Below are 21,412 nucleotides of genomic sequence, written 5' to 3'. Positions count from 1 at the left end.
ACATTCTTCGCAGATCCGGAAAAAATGATCCTGAAATTCATATGGAGAAACAGGAGACCTTGAATAGCTAAAGCAATCTTGTACAACACAAACAAAGCCAGAGGCATCACAATACCAGATTTCAGGACATACTACAGGGCAGTTGTTATCAAAGCAGCATGGTACTGGTACAAAAACAGATGGATAGACCAATGGAACAGAATTGAAACACCAAAAATCAATCCAAACATCTACAGCCAACTTATATTTGACCAAGGATCTAAAACCAATTCCTGGAGCAAGGACAGTCTATTCAATAAATGGTGCTGGGAAAATTGGATTTCCATGTGCAGAAGAATGCAGCAAGACCCCTACCTTACACCTTACACAAAAATCCACTCAACATGGATTAAAGACTTAAATCTATGAGTCGACACCATCAAATTATTAGAGAGCATTGGAGAAACTCTGCAAGATATAGATACTGGCAAAGACTTCTTGGAAAATACCCCGGAAGCACAGGCAGTCAAAGCCAATATTAACATTTGGGATTGCATCAAATTGAGAATTTTCTGTACTTCAAAAGAAACAGTCAGTAGAGTGAAGAGGCAACCGACAGAATGGGAAAAAATATTCGCAAACTATGCAACAGATAAAGGGTTGATAATCAGAATCTACAAAGAAATCAAGAAACTCCACAACATCAAAACAAACAACCCACTTAAGAGATGGGCCAAGGACCTCAATAGACATTTTTCAAAAGAGGAAATCCAAATAGCCAACAGACACATGAAAAAATGTTCAAGGTCGCTAGCAATCAGGGAAATGCAAATCAAAAGCACAATGAGGTTTCACCTCACCCCGGTTAGAATGGCTCACATACAGAAATGTACCAACAATAGATGCTGGCGAGGATGCGGGAAAAAGGGACACTAACCCACTGTTGGTGGGAATGCAAATTGGTTAAGCCACTATGGAAGGCAGTCTGGAGACTCCTCAGAAACCTGAATATAAACCTACTGTTCAACCCAGCCATCCCACTCCTTGGAATTTACCCAAAGGAAATTAAATTGGAAAACAAACAATTTGTCTGCACATTAATGTTTATCGCAGCTCAATTCACAATAGCTAAGACCTGGAACCAACCCAAATGCCCATCAACAGTAGACTGGATAAAGAAATTATGGGACATGTACTCTATAGAACACTATACAGCAGTCAAAAACAACGTAATCCAGTCTTTTGCAACAAGATGGAGGAATCTGGAAAACATTATGCTTAGTGAATTAAGCCAGTCCAAAAGGGACAAATATCATATGTTCTCCCTGATTGGCGACAACTAACTGAGCACCAAAGGGGAAACTTGTTGAAGTGAAATTGACACCATGAGAAACAGTGACTTGATCAGCTCTTGTCCTCACTGTTGATGTACAATGTAATACTTTATCCATTTTAGTATTTTTTTTGGATTGTTCTAGTACTATTGGTTGAACTCTGTAATTATCACACAGTTATTCTTAAGTGTTGAAAATTAACTGAAATGTGATCCCTGTTAAACATAAGAGTGGGAATAAGAGAGGGAAGAGAGGTATAATTTGGGACATGCTCAATCAGACTTGTCCCAAAAGGTGGAGTTAGAATCATGCCAGGGGATCCCAATACAATCCCATTAAGGTGGCATTTACCAATGCCATCTCACTAGTCCAAGTGATCAAATTCAGTTCACAATTGATCACACTGATAGGTCTAAGAGTCAAAGGGATCACACAAACAAGACTAGTGTCTGCTAATACTAACTGAGAGAATCAAAAAGGGAGAGAACGATCCATCACGGGAAGCGGGATACACAGCAGACTCATAGAATGACAGATGTCCTAAATAGCACTCTGGCCTCAGAATCAGCCCTTAAGGCATTCGGATCTGGCTGAAGAGCCCATGAGAGTATTTTAGGCATGGAAAGCCAAGACACCTCGAAAAAAAAAAAAAAAAGAAGACCTAAATGAAAGATCTCTGTGAGTGAGATCCCAGTGGAAAGAATGGGGCCATCAAAGAAGGAGGTACCTTTCTCTGAAGGGAGGAGAGAACTTCCACTTTGACAATGACCCTGTCGGAATAAGATCGAAGTCGGTGAACTCAAAAGGCTTCCATAGCCTTGGCAACTCATGACTAGAGCCTAGGGAGATTACTGACACCATAAACAAGAGTGTCAATTTGTAAAGTCAACAACAGGAGTCACTGTGTACTTACTTCTCATGTGGGATCTGTTCTTAATGTGTTGTCCAATGTGAAGTAATGCTATAACTAGTACTGAAACAGTATTTTACACTTTGTGTTCTGTGTGGGTGCAAACTGATGAAATCTTCACTTAATATATACTAAATCAATCTTCTGTATATAAAGATAATTGAAAATGAATCTTGAAGTGAATGGAACGGGAGAGGGAGCGGGGGATGGGAGGGGTGTGAGTGGGAGGGAAATTATGGGGGGGAAGCCATTGTAATCCATAAACTGTACTTTGGAAATTTATATTTACTAAATAAAAAATAAATTAAAAAAAAAGAAAGTGAGATATTTAATTCCCCCATTACTATTGTATTGGAGTCTATGTCTCCATTTAGTTTTTTTAAACTTTTATTTAATAAATATAAATTTCCAAAGTACAGTTTATGGATTACAATGGCTTTTTCTCCCCATAACTTCCCTCCCACCCACATTCCATTTAAATTTATTACCATTTCTTTTCAAAAGCCAAGTGACTTGTAATTGAGTGCATATATATATTTATTATAGTTACATTTTCCTGTTGAATTGATCACTTACTCATTATATAGCTCCATTCTTTGTCTTTTTTTAAAGAAATATTTATTTATTTATTTGAAAGTCAGAATTACACAGAGAGAGGAGAGGCAGAGAGAGAGAGAGGTCTTCATCTGATGTTTCACTCCCCAATTGGCTGCAAATGGCCGGAACTGTGCTGGTCCGAGGTCAGGAGCCAGGAGCTTCTTTCGGGTCTCCCAAATGGGTGCAAGGGCCCAAGGACTTGGGCCATCTTCTACTGTTTTCCCAGGCAATAGCAGAGAGCTGGATTGGAAAAGGAGCAGCTGAGACTAGAACCGGTGCCATATGGGATGCTGGCACTTCAGGCCAGGGCGTTAACCTGCTAAGCCACAGCACTGGCCACTGTCATTTTTTTAAAACAGTTTTTATGTTAAAGTCCATTTCGTCTGTTATTAGGATGGCTACATAAACTCTTTTTTGGTTTTCTGTTAGCATGGAATTTCTTTGTAAATCTTTCACTTTCTGTCTTCATGTATCTTTGTTGGTGAAATGTGGTTCTGTAGATAGATAATTGATGGGTCTTGGCTTTTTTTTTTTTTAAAGATTTATTTGTTTTATTTGAGAGGCAGAGTAACAGAGAGGAAAGAGAGAGAGAGAGAGAGAGAGGTCTTCCGTATGCTATTTCACTCCCTAAATGGCTGCAATGGCCAGAGCTGTGCTGATCTGAAGCCAGGAGCTTGGAGCTTTCTCCGGGTCTCCCACGAGGGTGCAGGAGCCCAAGCACTTGGGCTATCCTCCATTGCTTTCCAGGCCATAGCAGAAAGCTTATTCAGAAGTGGAGCTGCCAGTCAGGAACCGGTGCCCATACAGGATTCCAGCACTGCAGGCAGCTGCTTTACTCGCCATGCCACAGTGCTGGCTCTGGTCATGTTTTTTAATCCATTCAGCCAGTCTGTATCTTTTCACTGGAGAGTTGAGGCCATTTACATTCAAGGTGACTATTGTTAAGTAAAGACTTGGCCCTGACATTTTCACATAAATACTCCTTTTTTTTTTTTTTTACTTTGGATTTCCTTTGTGCTTTTGCTGGGAGATTTTCTGTCTTCACCTTCTTTTCTAGTGATGACCATTTTGTGTGTTTCTGTGTGTAGCGCATCCTTAAACATCTTTTGTAAGGCTGGATGAGTGGATGAGTGAAATTCTTTCAATTTCATTGTTATGAAAAGTATTTATTTCACCTTCATTCACAAATGAGACCTTGCGGAGTGCAGTATTCTGGGTTGACAGTTTTCTTTTCTCTTAACACTTGGAATATATCTCCCCATTCCACTCTCTCTTAGCCTGTAGTATTTCTGATGAAAAGTCAGCTGTGAGTCTAATTGGAGATACTCTGAATGTAATCTAGCATTTCTCTTGTGCAAATTTTAGAATATTTTCTTTATGTTTCACTGTGGAGAGTTTGACAACAATGTGTCGTGGTGAGGATCTTTTCTGGTCATGTCTACTAGGAGTTATATGTGTTCCTGTACTTGGATGTCCCTTTCTTTCTCCAAATTAGAGATGTTTTGTTATTATTTCATGGAAAAAAGGCCTTCTAATTCATTCTCTCTTTTTACACCTTCAGGAACTCCTATGACCCATGACCCAACTTCTATGACAAATGACCCAACTTCTTTGTTGGGTCGTTTGACAGTATCTCATAAATCTCCAGCACTGCTTTGTAGTTTTCTAGGTGTTTTTTTGTTTGTTTGTGTTTTTTTTTTTTTTTTGGTCTCACTGTAAGATTTAAGGTTTCCTGAGATTTGTCTTCAAACTCAGATATTCTTTCTTTTTTTTTTTATCTTTTATTTAATGAATATAAATTTCCAAAGTACGACTCATGGGTTACAATGGCTTTCCCCCCCATACCGTCCCTCCCACCCACAACCCTCCCCTTTCCCACTCCCTCTCCCCTTCCATTCACATCAAGATTCATTTTCGATTATCTTAATATACAGAAGATCAGCTTAGTATACCTTAAGTAAGGATTTCAACAGTTTGTTCCCACACAGAACCATAAAGTGAAAAATAATAGATGATTTTTTTTTAAATGATGATGAAATCAGATCAGACCTATTGTCATGTTTAATCCCAGTGAGAGTCAAGTTGGGCATTGATAATTTTTTTTTTTACAGAAGATCAGTTTAGTGTACATTAAGTAAAGATTTCAATGGTTTGCACCCCCATAGAAACACAAAGTGAAATATACTGTTTGAGTACTCGTTATAGCATTAAGCCTCAGTGTACAGCACATTAAGGACAGAGATCCTACATGAGGAGTAAGTGCACAGTGACTCCTGTTGTTGACTTTACCAATTGACACTCCTGTTTATGGCATCAGTAATCTCCCTATGCACCAGTCATGAGTTTCCAAGGCTATGGAAGCCCCTTGAGTTCTCTGACTCTTATCTTGTTTAGACAAGGTCATAGTCAAAGTGGAGGTTCTCTCCTCCCTTCAGAGAAAGGCACCTCCCTCTTTGAAGACCTGTTCTTTCCACTGGGATCTCACTCACAGAGATCTTTTTGCCAGAGTGTCTTGGCTTTCCATGCCTGAAATACTCTCATGGGCTTTTCAGCCAGATCCGAGTGCCTTTAGGGCTGATTCTGAGGCCAGAGTGCTATTTAGGACATCCGCCATTCTATGAGTCTGCTGAGTATCTCACTTCCCATGTTGGATCACTCTCCCCTTTATTTATTCTATCGGTTAGTGTTAGCAGATACTAGACTTGTTTATGTGCTCCCTTTGACTCTTAGTCCTTTCATTATGATCAATTGTGAACTGAAATTGATCACTTGGAATAGTGAGATGGCATTGGCACATGCCACCTTGATGGGATTTAATTGGAATCCCCTGGTATATTTCCAACTCTACCAATTGGGGCAAGTCAGCCCGAGCATGCCCCAAATTATACATCTCTTCCCTCTCTTATTCCCACTTTTATGTTTAACAGGGATCACCTTTCAGTTAATTTTCAACACTTAAGAATAACTGTGTGATAATTACAGAATTAAACCAGTCATATTAAGTAGAACAGACAAAAAAAAAATACTATGAGGGATAATGTATTAAGTTGTCCATTAGCAGTCAGGGCTATGCTGATCAAGTCACCATTTCTCATAGTGTCCATTTCACTTCAGGAGGTTTCCTTTTTGGTGTTCAGTCAGTTGTCACCGATCAGGGCGAACATATGGTATTTGTCCCTTTGGGACTGGCTTACTTCACTCAGCATGATGTGTTCCAGATTCCTCCATTTTGTTGCAAATGACTGGATTTCGTTGTTTCTTACTGCGGTATAGTATTCTAAAGAATACATATCCCATAATTTCTTTATCCAGTCTACCATTGATGGGAATTTAGGTTGGTTCCAGGTCTTGGCTATTGTGAATTGTGCTGCAATAAACATTAGGGTGCAGACCGCTTTTTTCTTTATCAATTTAAACTCCTTTGGGTAAATTCCAAGGAGTGGGATGGCTGGGTCGAACGGCAGGGTTATATTCAGGTTTCTGAGGAATCTCCAGACTGATTTCCATAGTGGCTTGACCAGTTTGCATTCCCACCAACAGTGGGTTAGTGTCCCTTTTTCCCCACATCCTTGCCAGCATCTGTTGTTGGTAGATTTCTGTATGTGAGCCATTCTAACCGGGGTGAGGTGAAACCTCATTGTGCTTTTGATTTGCATTTCCCTGATTGCTAGCGACCTTGAACATTTTTTTATGTGCCTGTTGGCCATTTGGATTTCCTCTTTTGAAAAATGTCTATTGAAGTCCTTGGCCCATCTCTTAAGTGGGTTGTTTGTTTTGTTTTTGTGGAGTTTTTTGATCTCTTTGTAGATTCTGGTTATTAACCCTTTATCTGTTGCATAGTTTGCAAATATTTTTTCCCATTCTGTCGGTTGTCTCTTCACTCTCCTGACTGTTTCTTTTGCAGTACAGAAACTTCTCAATTTGATGCAATCCCAATAGTTGATTTTTGCTTTGACTGTCTGTGCCTCCCGGGTCTTTTCCAGAAATTCTTTGCCTGTGCCAATATCTTGAAGGGTTTCTCCAATGTTCTCTAATAACTTAATGGTGTCAGGACGTAGATTTAGGTCTTTAATCCACGTTGAGTGGATTTTTGTGTAAGGTGTAAGGTAGGGGTCTTGCTTCATGCTTCTGCACGTGGAAATCCAGTTTTCCCAGCACCATTTATTGAATAGACTGTCCTTGCTCCAGGAATTAGTTTTAGATCCTTGGTCAAATATAAGTTGGCTGTAGATGTTTGGATTGATTTTTGGTGTTTCAATTCTGTTCCATTGGTCTATCCATCTGTTTCTGTACCAGTACCATGCTGTTTTGATTACAACTGCCCTGTAGTATGTCCTGAAGTCTGGTATTGTGATGCCTCCGGCTTTGTTTTTGTTGTACAAGATTGCTTTAGCTATTCGAGGTCTCTTGTGCCTCCATATGAATTTCAGCATCATTTTTTCTAGATCTGAGAAGAATGTCTTTGGTATCTTGATTGGGATTGCATTGAATCTATAAATTGCTTTTGGGAGAATGGACATTTTGATGATGTTGATTCTTCCAATCCATGAGCATGGAAGATTTTTCCATTTTTTGGTATCCTCTTCTATTTCTTTCTTTAAGGTTTTGTAATTTTCATCGTAGAGATTTTTAACTTCCTTGGTTAAGTTTATTCCAAGGTATTTGATTGTTTTTGTAGCTATTGTGAATGGGATTGATCTTAGCAGTTCTTTCTCAGTCATGGCATTACTTGTGTATACAAAGGCTGTTGATTTTTGTGCATTGATTTTATATCCTGCCACTTTGCCAAACTCCTCTATGAGTTCCAATAGTCTCTTAGTAGAGTTCTTTGGATCCTCTAAGTACAGAATCATATCGTCTGCAAAGAGGGATAGTTTGACTTCTTCCTTCTTGATTTGTATTCCTTTGATTTCTTTTTCTTGTCTGATAGCTCTGGCTAAAACTTCCAGAAGTATGTTAAATAGCAGTGGTGAGAGTGGGCATCCCTGCCTGGTGCCAGATTTCAGTGGAAATGCTTTCAACTTTTCCCCATTCAATAGGATGCTGGCTGTGGGTTTTTTATAAATTGCTTTGATTATATTGAGGAATGTTCCTTCTATACCCAATTTGCTTAGAGTTTTCATCATGAAAGGGTGTTGAATTTTATCAAATGCTTTCTCTGCATCAATTGAGATAACCATATGGTTTTTCTTCTGCAGTCTGTTAATGTGGTGAATCACATTGATTGATTTGCGAATGTTGAAGCATCCCTGCATACCAGGGATGAATCCCACTTGGTCTGGGTGGATGATTTTCCTGATGTGTTGTTGTATTCTATTGGCCAGAATTTTATTGAGGATTTTTGCGTCTATGTTCATCAGGGATATTGGTCTGTAATTTTCTTTCAGTGCTGCATCTTTCTCTGGCTTAGGGATTAAGGTGATGCTGGCTTCATAGAAAGAATTTGGGAGGATTCCCTCTTCTTCGATTGTTCTGAATAGTTTGAGAAGAAATGGGATTAGTTCTTCTTTAAATGTCTGGTAGAATTCAGCAGTGAATCCATCTGGTCCTGGGCTTTTCTTTGTTGGGAGGGCCTTTATTACTGTTTCAATTTCTGTTTCAGTTATGGGTCTATTTAGGTTTTCGATGTCTTCATGGTTCAATTTTGGTAGATTGCATGTGTCCAGGAATCTATCCATTTCTGATAGGTTTTCCTGTTTGCTGGCATACAGGTCCTTGTAGTAATTTCTGATGATTCTTTTTATTTCTGTGGTGTCTGTTGTTACGTTTCCTTTTTCATCTCTGATTTTATTGATTTGGGTCTTTTCTCTTCTTTTTTTAGTTAGTTGGGCCAATGGAGTGTCAATTTTGTTTATTTTTTCAAAAAACCAGCTTCTCGCTTGGCTGATTTTTTGTAATGTTTTTTTGGATTCAATCCTGTTAATTTCTTCTCTGATTTTAATTATTTCTCTTCTCCTACTAGATTTGGGTTTGGTTTGCTGCAGTTTTTCTAGGTCCTTGAGATGTGCTGAAAGCTCATTTATTTGGTACCTTTCCAATTTCTTGATATAGGCACCTATTGCTATAAATTTGCCTCTCAATACTGCTTTTGCTGTATCCCATAAGTTTTGATATGTTGTGTTGTTGTCTTCATTTACTTCCAAAAAGTTTTTGATTTCTCTTTTGATTTCTTGAATGACCCAGTGTTCATTCAGGAGCATGTTGTTCAGTCTCCATGTGTTTGCATACTTTCTGGGGTTTCCTGAGTTGCTAATTTCCAGCTTCATCCCGCTGTGGTCTGAGAAGCTGCATGGTATGATTCTAATTCTTTTAAATTTGGTGAGACTTGCTTTATGGCCTAGTATGTGATCAATCCTAGAGAAGGTTCCATGCGCTGCTGAGAAGAATGTGAAGTCTGTAGATGTAGGGTTGAAAGTTCTGTAGCTATCTGTTAGATCCATTTGGGCAATAGTGTCAATTAAATCTGCTGTTTCCTTGTTGATCTTCTGTCCGGATGATCTGTCTATTTCTGAGAGTGGAGTATTGAAGTCCCCCAGTACTATTGTATTGGAATCTAAATCTTCCTTTAAGTCCCTTAACATATCTTTTAAATAGACCGGTGCCCTGTAATTAGGTGCATATACATTTATAATAGTTACATCTTCCTGTTGAATTGAACCCTTAATCATTATATAGTGTCCCTCTTTGTCTCTCTTAACAGTTTTTGTCTTAAAGTTTATTTTGTCTGATATTAATATGGCTACACCTGCTTTTTTTTGGTTTCTGTTGGCATGGAATATCTTTTTCCAACCTTTCACTTTCAGTCTGCATGCCTCTTTGTTAGAGAGATGTGTTTCTTGTAGGCAACAAATAGTTGGGTTGTGTTCTGTGAGCCAGTCAGCCAAACGGTGTCTTTTAACTGAAGAATTCAGACCATTAATGTTCAATGTGACAATTGATACGTAGTGACTTTGCCCTGCCATTTTCCCGGAAATATTTTCTAGTATATGCTTTGAGCTTCCCATGCTCTTTTACTGGTAGGTGTTCTTCCTTTCCCTTCTTTCATATTGATGGCCGTGTTTCTGTGTTTCTGAGTGTAGCACATCTTTAAGTATCTTTTGCAGGGCCGGACGAGTGGCCACAAAGTCTTTCAATTTCTGTTTGCTATGAAAGGTCTTTATTTCACCTTAATTCACAAATGAGAGCTTGGCAGGATATAATATTCTGGGCTGGCAATTTTTCTCTCTTAGCACCTGTGCTATGTCTCGCCATTCCCTCCTAGCTTCTGATGAGAAGTCAGCTGTGAGTCTGATTGGAGATCCTCTGAGAGTAATCTGACGTTTCTCTCTTGCACATTTTAGGATCTTTTCTTTATGTTTCACTGTGGTAAGTTTAATTACCACGTGTCGTGGTGAGGATCTCTTTTGGTCATGTTTATTGGAGGTTCTATGAGCTTCCTGTACTAGGATATCTCTGTCCTTCTCCAAACCTGGAAAGTTCTCTGCTAGTATCTCACTAAAAAGGCCTCCCAATCCTTTCTCTCTCTCCATGCCTTCAGGAACTCCTAGAACTCGAATGTTGGTTTTTTTAATAGTATCCTGTAGATTCCCAACAATATTTTTTAGGTTTCTAATTTCCTCTTCTTTTCTTTGGTTTGACTGTATGTTTTCCTGTGCTCTATCTTCTAAGTCCGATATTCTCTCTTCTGCTTCACCCATTCTGTTTTTAAGGCTTTCTAATGTGTTTGTCATTTGATCTATTGAGCTCTTCATTTCATTTTGATTTCTCTTGACTATTACACTTTCCTGTTCTACTAGTTTCTGAGTTTCATTTTGAGTCTTCCTTAAAATTTCATTTTCACGAGAGAGATTTTCTATCTTGTCCATTAAGGATTTCTGTAGTTCAAGGATTTGCTTTTGAAAACTTCTAAATGTTCTTATCATAAATTTTTTGAAATCCGTATCTTGCATTTCTTTTATCTCATCATCTTCATACTCTTGGCTTGGGGTGTTTTGCTTATTTGGAGGCATCATAGTGTCATCATTGATCTTGCTCCCTCTATTTCTGTGTTTGTTACTCGGCATAGTTAATTCTTCTTGCGTCACTGTGCGTTTTTTTTTTCTTTTTTTTTTTTTTTAATACTGTGTCCGTGTTAAGTGGACTGCCTGCTGTTGGAGGAGCCTTGGAGGCTTGAGATGGGTGCGGCCTGAGAGCTCTGCCTGGTTCTTCCTGGTTAAGGGTGTGCAAAGGTGACACCCTCAGGTTATGCTTGGTAAATCTCTCTCTTTTTATTTATTTATTTATTTTATTTATTCAGGGGGTAAGTAACACCGCAGGGCAGGGCTGTGCAGAATTGATGGTATTTAGCTTCCAGTCTTTGGCTCCTCTGGACTCCCACTGGGTTGCCTAGGCTACTGAATTGTAGTGACTCAGTTCCTTAACTCTCCCCCATTGATATGTAAATCCAAAGAGGAGGCCTGCTCTTTGTCTCTTGGGAATTCTTCAAGCCTTGCAGCCTTGTAACCTTTGCAAGGTTAGGGGGAAGAGAAACCCCGAAGCTTTTTTTTTTCCTTCTTTCAGGTAGTGAGTTTGCTGCACTTTCCGGCCCCCCTCTAGATTCTGACCCCCGTTTCCCCACCAATGTCTCGGGTTATTGAGCTCACCTCCCCTTCCAGCGCCGATGTGTGGACTCAGAGCCCTGAGCGTCCCAAGTCTCCCCGCTGTTGTCTGTGTGGCATGCACTCCCCTTGGAGCACTGTCGCACAGACCCTGGGGCTTCTGCGGCTGGGTCCCGCGACTTGGCTTCCGCACGGTGGGCGACCTTGTTCTCCCAGTAGGTCCTCAGATTCACGCCTGCTCCATCCAGAAGGGTTTCCCCTGCAATTTTTTTTTGGTTCTATTTTTGCGGCTACCGTAACTCCCCTTTTATTAAACTAAATTTTCCCGGACTATCGGTGCGCGCCCTCACTATTCCGCCATCTTGGCTCCGCCAGATATTCTTTCTTTTGGCTCACCAAGTTTGTTGTTAAGGCTTTCTGCTACTTTTTTAAAAATTTAATCTAATGAATTCTTTTTTAATAATAATAATTTGATATTTATTTTGAGTATGAGAATGTAAATTTATTTGGTTTCAGTAGTTGAATATTGCTTTTTCTCAACTTTTATTTAATACATATAAATTTCCAAAGCACAACTTTTGAATTATAGCAGTTTTTCCCCCCATAACCTCCCTCCCACCTGCAACCATCCCATCTCCCACTTCCTCTCCCATCCCATTCTTCATCATGATTCATTTCAATTATCTTCATATACAGAAGATCAAGTTAGTATATACTAAGTAAAGATTTCAACAGTTTGCACCCACAGACACACAAAGTATAGAGTATTGTTTTAGTAGTAGATTTACCATTAATTCACATAGTACAACACATAAGGGACAGAGATCCTACAAGGGGAGTAAGTGCACAGTGACTCCTGTTGTTGATTTAACAATTGACACTCTTATGTATGATGTCAGTAATCACCCAAGGCTCTTGTCGTGAGATGCCAAGGCTATGGAAGCCTCTTGAGTTCACCAACTCTGATCTTATATAGTCAAAGTGCAAGTTCTTTCCTCCCTTCAGAGGAAGGTACCACTTTGTTTGATGGCCCGTTCTTTCACTGGGATCTCACTCACAGAGATCTTTCATTTAGGTCATTTTTTTTTTTTTTTTTGCCATAGTGTCTTGCTTTCCATGCCTGAAATACTCTCATGGGCTTTTTAGCCAGATTGGAATGCCTTAAGTGCTGATTCTGAGGTCAGAGTGTTGTTTAGGACACCTGCCAGTCTATGAGACTGTTGTGTATCCTGCTTCCCATATTGGATCATTCTCTCCTTTTAATTCTCTCAGTTAGTATTAGCAGACACTAGTCTTGTTTGTGTGATCCTTTTGACTCTTAATCCTATCATTATGATCAATTATGAACTGAAAGTGATCACTTTGACTAGTGAGATGACATTGGTACATGCCACCTTGATGGCATTGAATTGGAATCCCCTGGCCCGTTTCTAGCTCTACCATTAGGGGTAAGTTCGAGTGAGCATGTCCCAAACTGTACATCTCCTCCCTCTCTTATTCCCACTCTTATATTTAACAGGGATCACTTTTCAGTTAACTTTAAATGACTAAGAATAATTGTGTGTTCATTAAGTGTTCAACCAATGGTATTATGTAGAAGAAAAAGTACTAAAAGGAATAAAATAGTAAGTTGTTCCTCAACAGTCGGACAAGAGCTGATCAAGTCATTGTTTCTCATAGTGTCCATTTCACTTCTATAGGTTTCCTTTTAAGTGCTCAGTTAGTTGTCACCGATCAGGGAGAACATCTGATATTTGTCTCTTTGGGACTGGCTTATTTCACTCAGCATGATGTTTTCCAGATTCCTCCATTTTGTTGCAAATGACCGGATTTCATTGTTTTTTACTGCTGTATAGTATTGTATAGAGTACATATCCCATAATTTCTTAATCCAGTCTTCTGTTAATGGGCATTTTGGTTGATTCCATGTGTTAGCTATTGTGAATTGAGCTGCAATAAACATTGAGGTGCAGACATCTCTTTTATTTGCCAATTTAATTTCCTTTGGGTAAATTCCAAGGAGTGGGATGGCTGGCTATATTCAGGTTTCTAAGGAATCTCCAAACTGTCTACCACAGTGGCTTTACCAGTTTGCATTCCCACCAACAGTGGATTTGTGTGCCTTTTTCAGCACATCCTCAGAGGCATCTGTTGTTAGTTGATTTCTCTATGTATGCATTTCTGTATGTATACATTTCCCTGATGAATAGTGATCCTGAACATTTTTTCATGTGTTTGCTGTCTGTTTGGATTTCCTCTTTGAAAAATGTCCTTTTCGGTCCTTGGCCCATCTCTTAAGTGTGCTGTTTGTGGTGGAGTTTCTTGATCTCTTTGTAGATTCTGGCTATTAATCCTTTATTGGTTGCATAATTTGCAAATATTTTTTCCCATTCTGTCGGTTGCCTCTTCCGTTTCCTGACAATTTTTTTTGCAGTACAGAAACTTCTCAATTTGATGTAATCCCAATTGTTAATTTTGGCGTTGACTGCCTGTGTCTCTGGGGTCTTTTCTAAGAAGTTTTTGCCTATACCTATATCTTGCAGGGTTTCTCTGATGTTCTCTAATAATTTGATGGTGTTGGGTCATAGATTTAGATCTTTAATCCATGTTGAGTGGATTTTGGTTAAGGTGTAAGGTAAGGGCCTTGCTTCATGCTTCTGCATGTGGAGATCCAGTTTTCCCAGCACCATTTATTCAATAGACTGTCCTTGCTCCAGGAATTTGTTTTAGATCCTTGATCAAATATAAGTTGGCTGTAGATGTTTGGATTGATTTGTGGTGTTTCTATTCTGTTCCCTGATATCCATTTGTTTCTGTACCAGTACCATGCTTTTTATTTTTAACTTTTATTTAATAAATATAAATTTCCAAAGTACATCTTATGGATTACAATTGCTCCCCCCCCATAACTTCCTTCCCACCCGCAACCCTCCCATCAATGCTGTTTTGATTATAACTGCCCTGTAGTATGTCCTGAAATCTGGTATTGTGATGCCTTCTGCTTTGTTTTTGTTATGCAAGATTGCTTTAGCTATTCAAGGTCCCCTGTGCCTCCATATGAATTTCAGCATCCTTGTTTCCAGATCTGAGAAGAATGTCTTTGGTATTTTGATTGGTATTGCATTGAATTTATAAATTGTTTTGGGAGAATGGACATTTTGCTGATATTGATTCTTCCAATCCATGAGCATGGAAGATTTTTCCATTTGTTGGTATTCTCTTCTATTTCTTTCTTTAAGATTTTGTAATTCCCATTGTAGAGATCTTTGATGTCCTTGGTTAAGTGTGTTCCCAGGTATTTGATTGTTTTTGAAGCTATTGTGAATGGGATTGAGTTAAGTGTGTTCCAAGGTATTTGATTGTTTTTGAAGCTATTGTGAATGGGATCGATCTTAGCATTTCTTTCTCAGCCGTGGCATTACCTGTGTATACAAATGCTGTTGATTTTTGTGCCTTCAGTTTATATCCTGCTATTTGCCTCCTTAAGATTTCATTTTCACAAGAGAGATTTTCTGTCCTGTCCTGTATGGATTTCTGTAGTTCATGCATTTGTTTTGGATTACTTCTAAATGTTCTTATCATAAATTTTTTTTGTTATATAGTTATTTTTTTTTACAGAGTTCAACCAATAGTTTCAAATAGAGCATAAAAGATACTAAAAGGGTAAAGTATTAAGTTTTTTTTTTGTTATATAGTTTTTTTATTTAATAAATGTGAATTTACAAAGTGCAACTTTTGTATTGTTGTGGCTTCCCTCCCCCTCAACCTCCCACCCTCCCGTGGCCCTCCCCTCTCCCACTCCCTCTCCCATCCTGCCCATCGAGTTTTATTTTCAAATACCTTCATATACTGAAGATCAACTTAGCATATACTAAGCAAGGATTTCAACTCACATCTCATCCTCACTGTGTGTTCTCCCACACACCCTCAGTTTTTTTTTTTTTTTTCATTGTCCCGGTTCAGAAGCTCCGCACATTCACGAAGTCTTAGTCTCTTGTAATTACTCCCAACCAGAGTCAGGTTTCCACTTGGCTGAGGACGGGTGCAGCTGTGAGATGGTACAGCTGTTAGGTATGTCCAAAATGGCTCCTGCTCTATTGTCTTGCACACAGGCATCCCAAGCAATGGCATAACTCTTGTACCAAACACCCACACATTAGAAATTTATTTTTCTTATCTTCTGTATTAAAATTGGACCTATATTTACATAAAAATTTGCTTCACATGTGGTTCCATACAAATTTATTTAGCATCTATTATGAGTCCAACTCTGGGTTAAGGAGTGCCAAAATACAGCTGCCCTCAAAGTGCTTACAATTTGATTACTTAATTACAGCGTAAATATGTATTGAGCACAACATCATATATGCATGGGAACTGGGGATATACATCATGTACAAACAGGGCAAATTCCTGTCTAACAGAGCTAACATTTCAGAGGGAGTTAGGCTAATCTGAAGCATGGAGCCAGGAGTTTCTTCCGGGTCTCCCATGTGGGTGTAGGAGCCCAAGGACTCGGACCATCTTCTGTTGCTTTCCCAGGCCATAAGCAGAGAGCTGGATCACAAGTGGAGCAGCCAGGACTTGATCCAGCACCATATAGGATGCCGGCACCACAGGCAGCGACTTTATCTTTTATACCACAGCACCAGCCCCAAAGCTTACATTTCAGCGAGGCATTGATCAAGGGCACCAGATACTGAAGTGAGATGAAGGAGGATGGAGCTAGACAAAAGGCCGTTAGATAGGGCAAGAAGAGTCTTAGGTGGTGGGTCAGAAGCTAGAGCAGAGAGGTTGAAAAGCACAGGGATACTGAGAAATGAAACAGAAAGGCATCAGCCCATTGTTCATGTTGAATTTGAGAGAAAAGTATATGGAGAACTCCTTCCAGAAGACTGGGTGGAGAGAGGACATTTGATTCATTCTGTGGTGATGATATCATTACCTTTCAGAATGTGAGAACAGTTGACTGTCACCTCTTCCTGTAATAGCTATTCCTCAAAATGTATTTAAAATATGTTTTTATAACCATATATAAAATGTCTCAGGCCTAACCATATGTATACATACTTCTGAAATGCTATATATGTAACCTAGCTCAGAGATTGCTAATATTATGTATACTATTTAATTTAGATTTACCCTTTAAACTCGACCTGAAAATGCTCATTTTCAAAAATCAATATAAATATGAATATTCCCTTCCCCTTGGAGTTTTTATTACTGGAAATACACTTTATCTCCCTTTTAAGTACAGAACTTTTCCAGTAGATTAAGATGTAAACAGATTCACAAAGCAGACATTTAATCTGGGTTGAAGGTGCACATTCACTTAGACTATAAGGGAAGGCAGTTCTGTGTTTGCTGCTGAGGTAGTGCTACAGAGAGAAAGGGAGAGATGCACACAGAGAGAGGTCGTCCATCTGCTGGTTCATTCCCCAAATGGCTGCAACAGTCAGGGCTGGACATATCGAAATTCAGGAGACTAGAACTTCATCTGGGTCTGCCATGTGGGTACAAGGGACTAAGTACTTGGGCCATCTTCCGCTGCTTTTCCAGGTACATTAAGAGGGAGCTGGATTAGAAGTGGAGCAGCTGGGACTCGAACTAACACCCACTGGGGATGCCGATGCTGCAGCAATGGTTTAACCTGCTACACCACAGTGCTGGCCCTTCAAGATGCTTCTTGAGGTCACAGGTTCCCCAGAAGCAGGAACAGACTTGTCAAATCGTCCCAGCTGCAGAGTCCCACAGGCACATAGCCTGGTTTGGATCTGCAAGGTTTGAAAGAGGTAGTTTTGGGGCTTGTGTTGTGCTGAAGCAGGTTAAGCCGCTGGCTGCAACAGAAGCATATGGAATTGCTTGTTGAAGCCCTGGCTGCTCGGCTTCTGATCCAGCTCCCTGCTAATTCGCCTGGGAAGGCAGCAGAAGATGGCACAAGTATCTGGGTCCCTCCAGCCATGTGGAAGGCCTGGATTGCATTTCTGGTTCCTGGTTTCAGCTTGGTGCAGCCATGGTCATTGCAAGCCTTGGGGTCAGTGAACCAGTAAATAGAAGAGTCTTTCTTTCTCACTGTAACTGCATTGCAAATAAATACACAAATCTTTAAAAAGAGAAAGAGCTGGTTTTACATTTCTAGAATCAACCACAAGATGGTCCTTTAAAAAAATTCCTCTCTAGACTGTATATTGTTCTCTTTGTCTCTTGTTTTACCCAGATGTCCTGTGCCTCTCAGATATGCACCAAGTTTCCATGGAGATCTGAAGGGGAACTTTCTCAACCTTGGGAGTGGCAGACACGTAGTGCTTGCTTACATTTGTTGAATTTGTCTTTGCTAGATTCCCCATTCAGTGTGTACCGATCTATGTCCTCCTGGGACCCGGAAGGGGATTCGTCACGGGGAACCAACTTGCTGCTTTGAGTGCATTCCATGTGCTGATGGACATGTGTCACGGAGAGCAGGTGAGATGGCTGATCTTTCATTGATGAAAAATTCAATTTGATTAAGCACGTATTGGCAAAGAGAGCCTTGAAAGCCTGCTTTACAAATGGATGTCAATAATCTTTTACCAAATGGCCTTCAATAGCAATTTAACAACAGAAGTTTTAAAGTGTGATTTGTTTTTTTAAATGGGAAATACACAATGAGTCATCTGAACAACTCTCTGGGCTTCGAGTGGCTCAGTTTTTATGTAGAATTGCATTCAAGTTCAGCTCAGGAGTAGTGAGCAGTGATTAAAAGGAAGTTGCAGTCTTTACATTTGTCTTTCTTTTTTTTTAACTATTATTTAGTGAATATAAATTTCCTAAGTACAGCTTATGGATTACAATGGCTTTCCCTCCCTAATTTCCCTCCCACTCACACCCTCCCATCTCCCGCTCCCTCTCCCATTCCATTCACTTCAAGATTCATTTTTAATTATCTTTATATACAGAAGATCAATTTAGTATATATTAAGTGAAGATTTCATCAGTTTGCACCCACACAGAACACAAAGTGTAAAATACTGTTTCAGTACTAGTTATAGCATTACTTCACATTGGACAACACATTAAGAACAGATCCCACATGAGAAGTAAGTACACAGTGACTCCTGTTGTTGACTTTACAAATTGACACTCTTGTTTATGGTGTCAGTAATCTCCCTAGGCTCTAGTCATGAGTTGCCAAGGCTATAGAAGCCTTTTGAGTTCGCCGATTTTCATCTTATTCCGACAGGGTCATAGTCAAAGTGGAAGTTCTCTCCTCCCTTCAGAGAAAGGTACCTCCTTCTTTGATGGCCCCATTCTTTCCACTGGGATCTCACTCACAGAGATCTTTCATTTAGGTCTTCTTTTTTTTTTTTTTTTTCGAGGTGTCTTGGCTTTCCAAGCCTAAAATACTCTCATGGGCTCTTCAGCCAGATCCGAATGCCTTAAGGGCTGATTCTGAGGCCAGAGTGCTATTTAGGACATCTGCCATTCAGAGTCTGCTGTGTATCCTGATCCCGCTTACCATGATGGATCATTCTCTCCCTTTTTGATTCTCTCAGTTAGTATTAGCAGACACTAGTCTTGTTTGTGTGATCCCATTGACTCTTTGACCTATCAGTGTGATCAATTGTGAAGAGAATTTGATCACTTGGACTAGTGAGATGGCATTGGTACATGCCACCTTAATGGGATTGTATTGGAATCCCCTGGCATGTTTCTAACTCCACCATTTGGGGCAAGTCCGATTGAGCATGTCCCAAATTGTACATCTCCTCCCTCTCGTATTCCCACTCTTATATTTAATAGGGATCACTTTTCAGTTAAAATTTAAACACCTAAGAATAATTGTGTGTTAATTACAGAGTTCAATCAATAGTTCTAGAACCAAAAAAAAATACTAAAAGGGATAAAGTATTACATTGTACATCAAAGACAGAACAACCTTTTTCTTTCACAGAACATTAAAGGAACCCTATCCTAAAGTCCCAAAAGCAGCCCTTGGATGACTTGTTTTTCTATACCAGTGTTCTGCCTTGGAGCCCCTGCAGCACAGCTAACTGCCTCAAACCTCTGCTGGTCCCTGGAGATGTGCTGGCTGCTTTTGTTTTCCTTCTGATCCTCGGTCCTTCTCTGCCTGTCCCTCACATCTGCGTCAGAGGGTGAGGAGCAGAGACACTGGGAAGGTTAAGCCAGAATGCTCTTCCATGGGGCTGAGCCTGTAAGCAAGGCTGAAAACACAGGTGTTTGAATCAGCCTCATCCGGGTCAGAACCCTCTTGATTGTTTCACACCAGTAGCTCTAATTGCCTTGTGTTTTCCCCCTCTGTCATGGATTGCTTTGGGTTTATGCAGGTACACACTTTCCTTTTCAAGTACATAGTTGTACTGAAAGATGCAAGTTCCTTGAAAAGGATGCTGCAAGAAACAATGAAACTGACAAGAAAGACTGAATTTCTGAACTTGAAAACAATTCTCCACGTGTGACATTACCTACACTCTCTAAGTCCTTTTTATCACTCTCTCTTTAGAGACCTGATATATCCTCTGTAGGAATATGAGTCCTTGCTCTCTAGGCCCCTGACTGCTCTGGGCTATTTGCAGCTGAAGGGAACAATTGATGTACTCACAGTGAGTTCTCTGTTCTCTGTTTAACAGGCCAAAGGGAATGTGAACAGTGTGGTGAAGACTACTGGTCCAATGCAGAGAAGAGTGAGTGTGTGCTCAAAGAGGTGGAATTCCTTGCTTATGATGAGGCCCTGGGCTTCACGCTGGTCATTCTGTCCATCTTTGGGGCCCTTGTAGTCCTGGCCGTCACGATTGTGTATGTGATCTACAGACACACTCCCCTGGTGAATGCCAATGGCCGCGAGCTGAGCTTTCTTATTCAGGTTTCTCTGACCATCACAGTGCTGTCATCCCTGCTTTTTATTGGCAAGCCATACAACTGGTCCTGCATGGCCCGTCAGGTCACTCTGGCACTGGGCTTTTCTCTTTGCCTAGCCTGTATTCTCGGGAAGACCATTTCACTATTTTTAGCCTACAGAATTTCCAAGTCCAAAACCCGACTTATATCCATACGTCCCCTTTATCGGAAAATCATCATACTAATCTCTGTTCTAGTTGAGGTTGGCATATGCACTGCTTACTTGGTGCTGGAACCCCCCAGGGTATACAAGAACATGGAATCTCAAAATATAAAGATCATATTTGAATGCAATGAGGGCTCTGTAGAATTCTTGTGCTCAATGTTTGGGGTTGATGTCTTCCTGGCCTTGCTCTGCTTCCTTACGACCTTTGTGGCTCGCCAGTTGCCAGATAATTACTATGAAGGAAAATGCATCACCTTTGGGATGCTTGTGTTTTTCATTGTCTGGATCTCTTTTGTCCCTGCTTACTTGAGCACCAAAGGGAAGTTCAAAGTGGCTGTGGAAATATTTGCGATCTTGGCATCCAGCTACGGCTTGTTGGGCTGTCTATTTGCTCCCAAGTGCTTCATTATTTTGCTGAGGCCAAAGAGAAACACTGATGAAATTGTTGGTGGAAGGGTCCCCGCCATAGATAAGAGTGTACAACTGACTTCAGCTTCTGTGAGCAGTGAGCTTAACACCACGGTGTCCGCTGTCGTGGGTGATTAAAGTTGAAGGGCATATGGCCTTCAAGGCTGCAATGGTGACATGTCCAACATACCCTTTCAAATTGTCCCTGTAGCAGTTGCTTGATACTCTGGGGTCGTGTTGACGATTGTGCTCTGGTGGTTTAGTCTTAGCATGGTGTTTGAACATTCATGTTGTATGATACACTTTGGTATGAATTACAATATTGCTTACTATTGAAGGATAAGCTATTTAATCCAAACATTTCAAAGTACTTTGGAAACAGAGGATGTGATAGGCACAAGTTCGAAAACTATAGCCACAAGTTAGAGAAAAGCTTTGACTCGAGTAGGTTTTTGTGCTTATGAGTATCTGTTCTAGAAGTTTATACTCAAGTCACATAGTGGGGAACCAAAGAGATATTATGTCA

General features: G+C 40.1%; 1 protein-coding gene across 1 annotated transcript in view; it reads left to right on the top strand.

Moving 5' to 3' along the window:
• The window catches only part of LOC100344493 (vomeronasal type-2 receptor 1), a 38,797-nt gene extending 17,667 nt beyond the window's left edge, over positions 1-21,130 (top strand). The window contains exons 4-5 of the mRNA XM_070072608.2: positions 17,756-17,879; positions 20,045-21,130. Of these exons, the coding sequence (XP_069928709.2) occupies positions 17,756-17,879; positions 20,045-21,024 (1,104 nt within the window). The 3' untranslated portion in view covers positions 21,025-21,130. The remainder of the gene's footprint in view (positions 1-17,755; positions 17,880-20,044) is intronic.
• Positions 21,131-21,412: the final 282 nt, after the last annotated feature.

Source organism: Oryctolagus cuniculus, chromosome 4, assembly GCF_051225735.1.
Source record: "Oryctolagus cuniculus isolate XC-2025 breed Fujian yellow rabbit chromosome 4, ASM5122573v1, whole genome shotgun sequence".
Classification (NCBI taxonomy): Eukaryota; Metazoa; Chordata; class Mammalia; order Lagomorpha; family Leporidae; genus Oryctolagus; species Oryctolagus cuniculus.
Note: the sequence above shows the minus strand (reverse complement) of the source record. Positions and strands in the feature narration are given on the sequence as shown.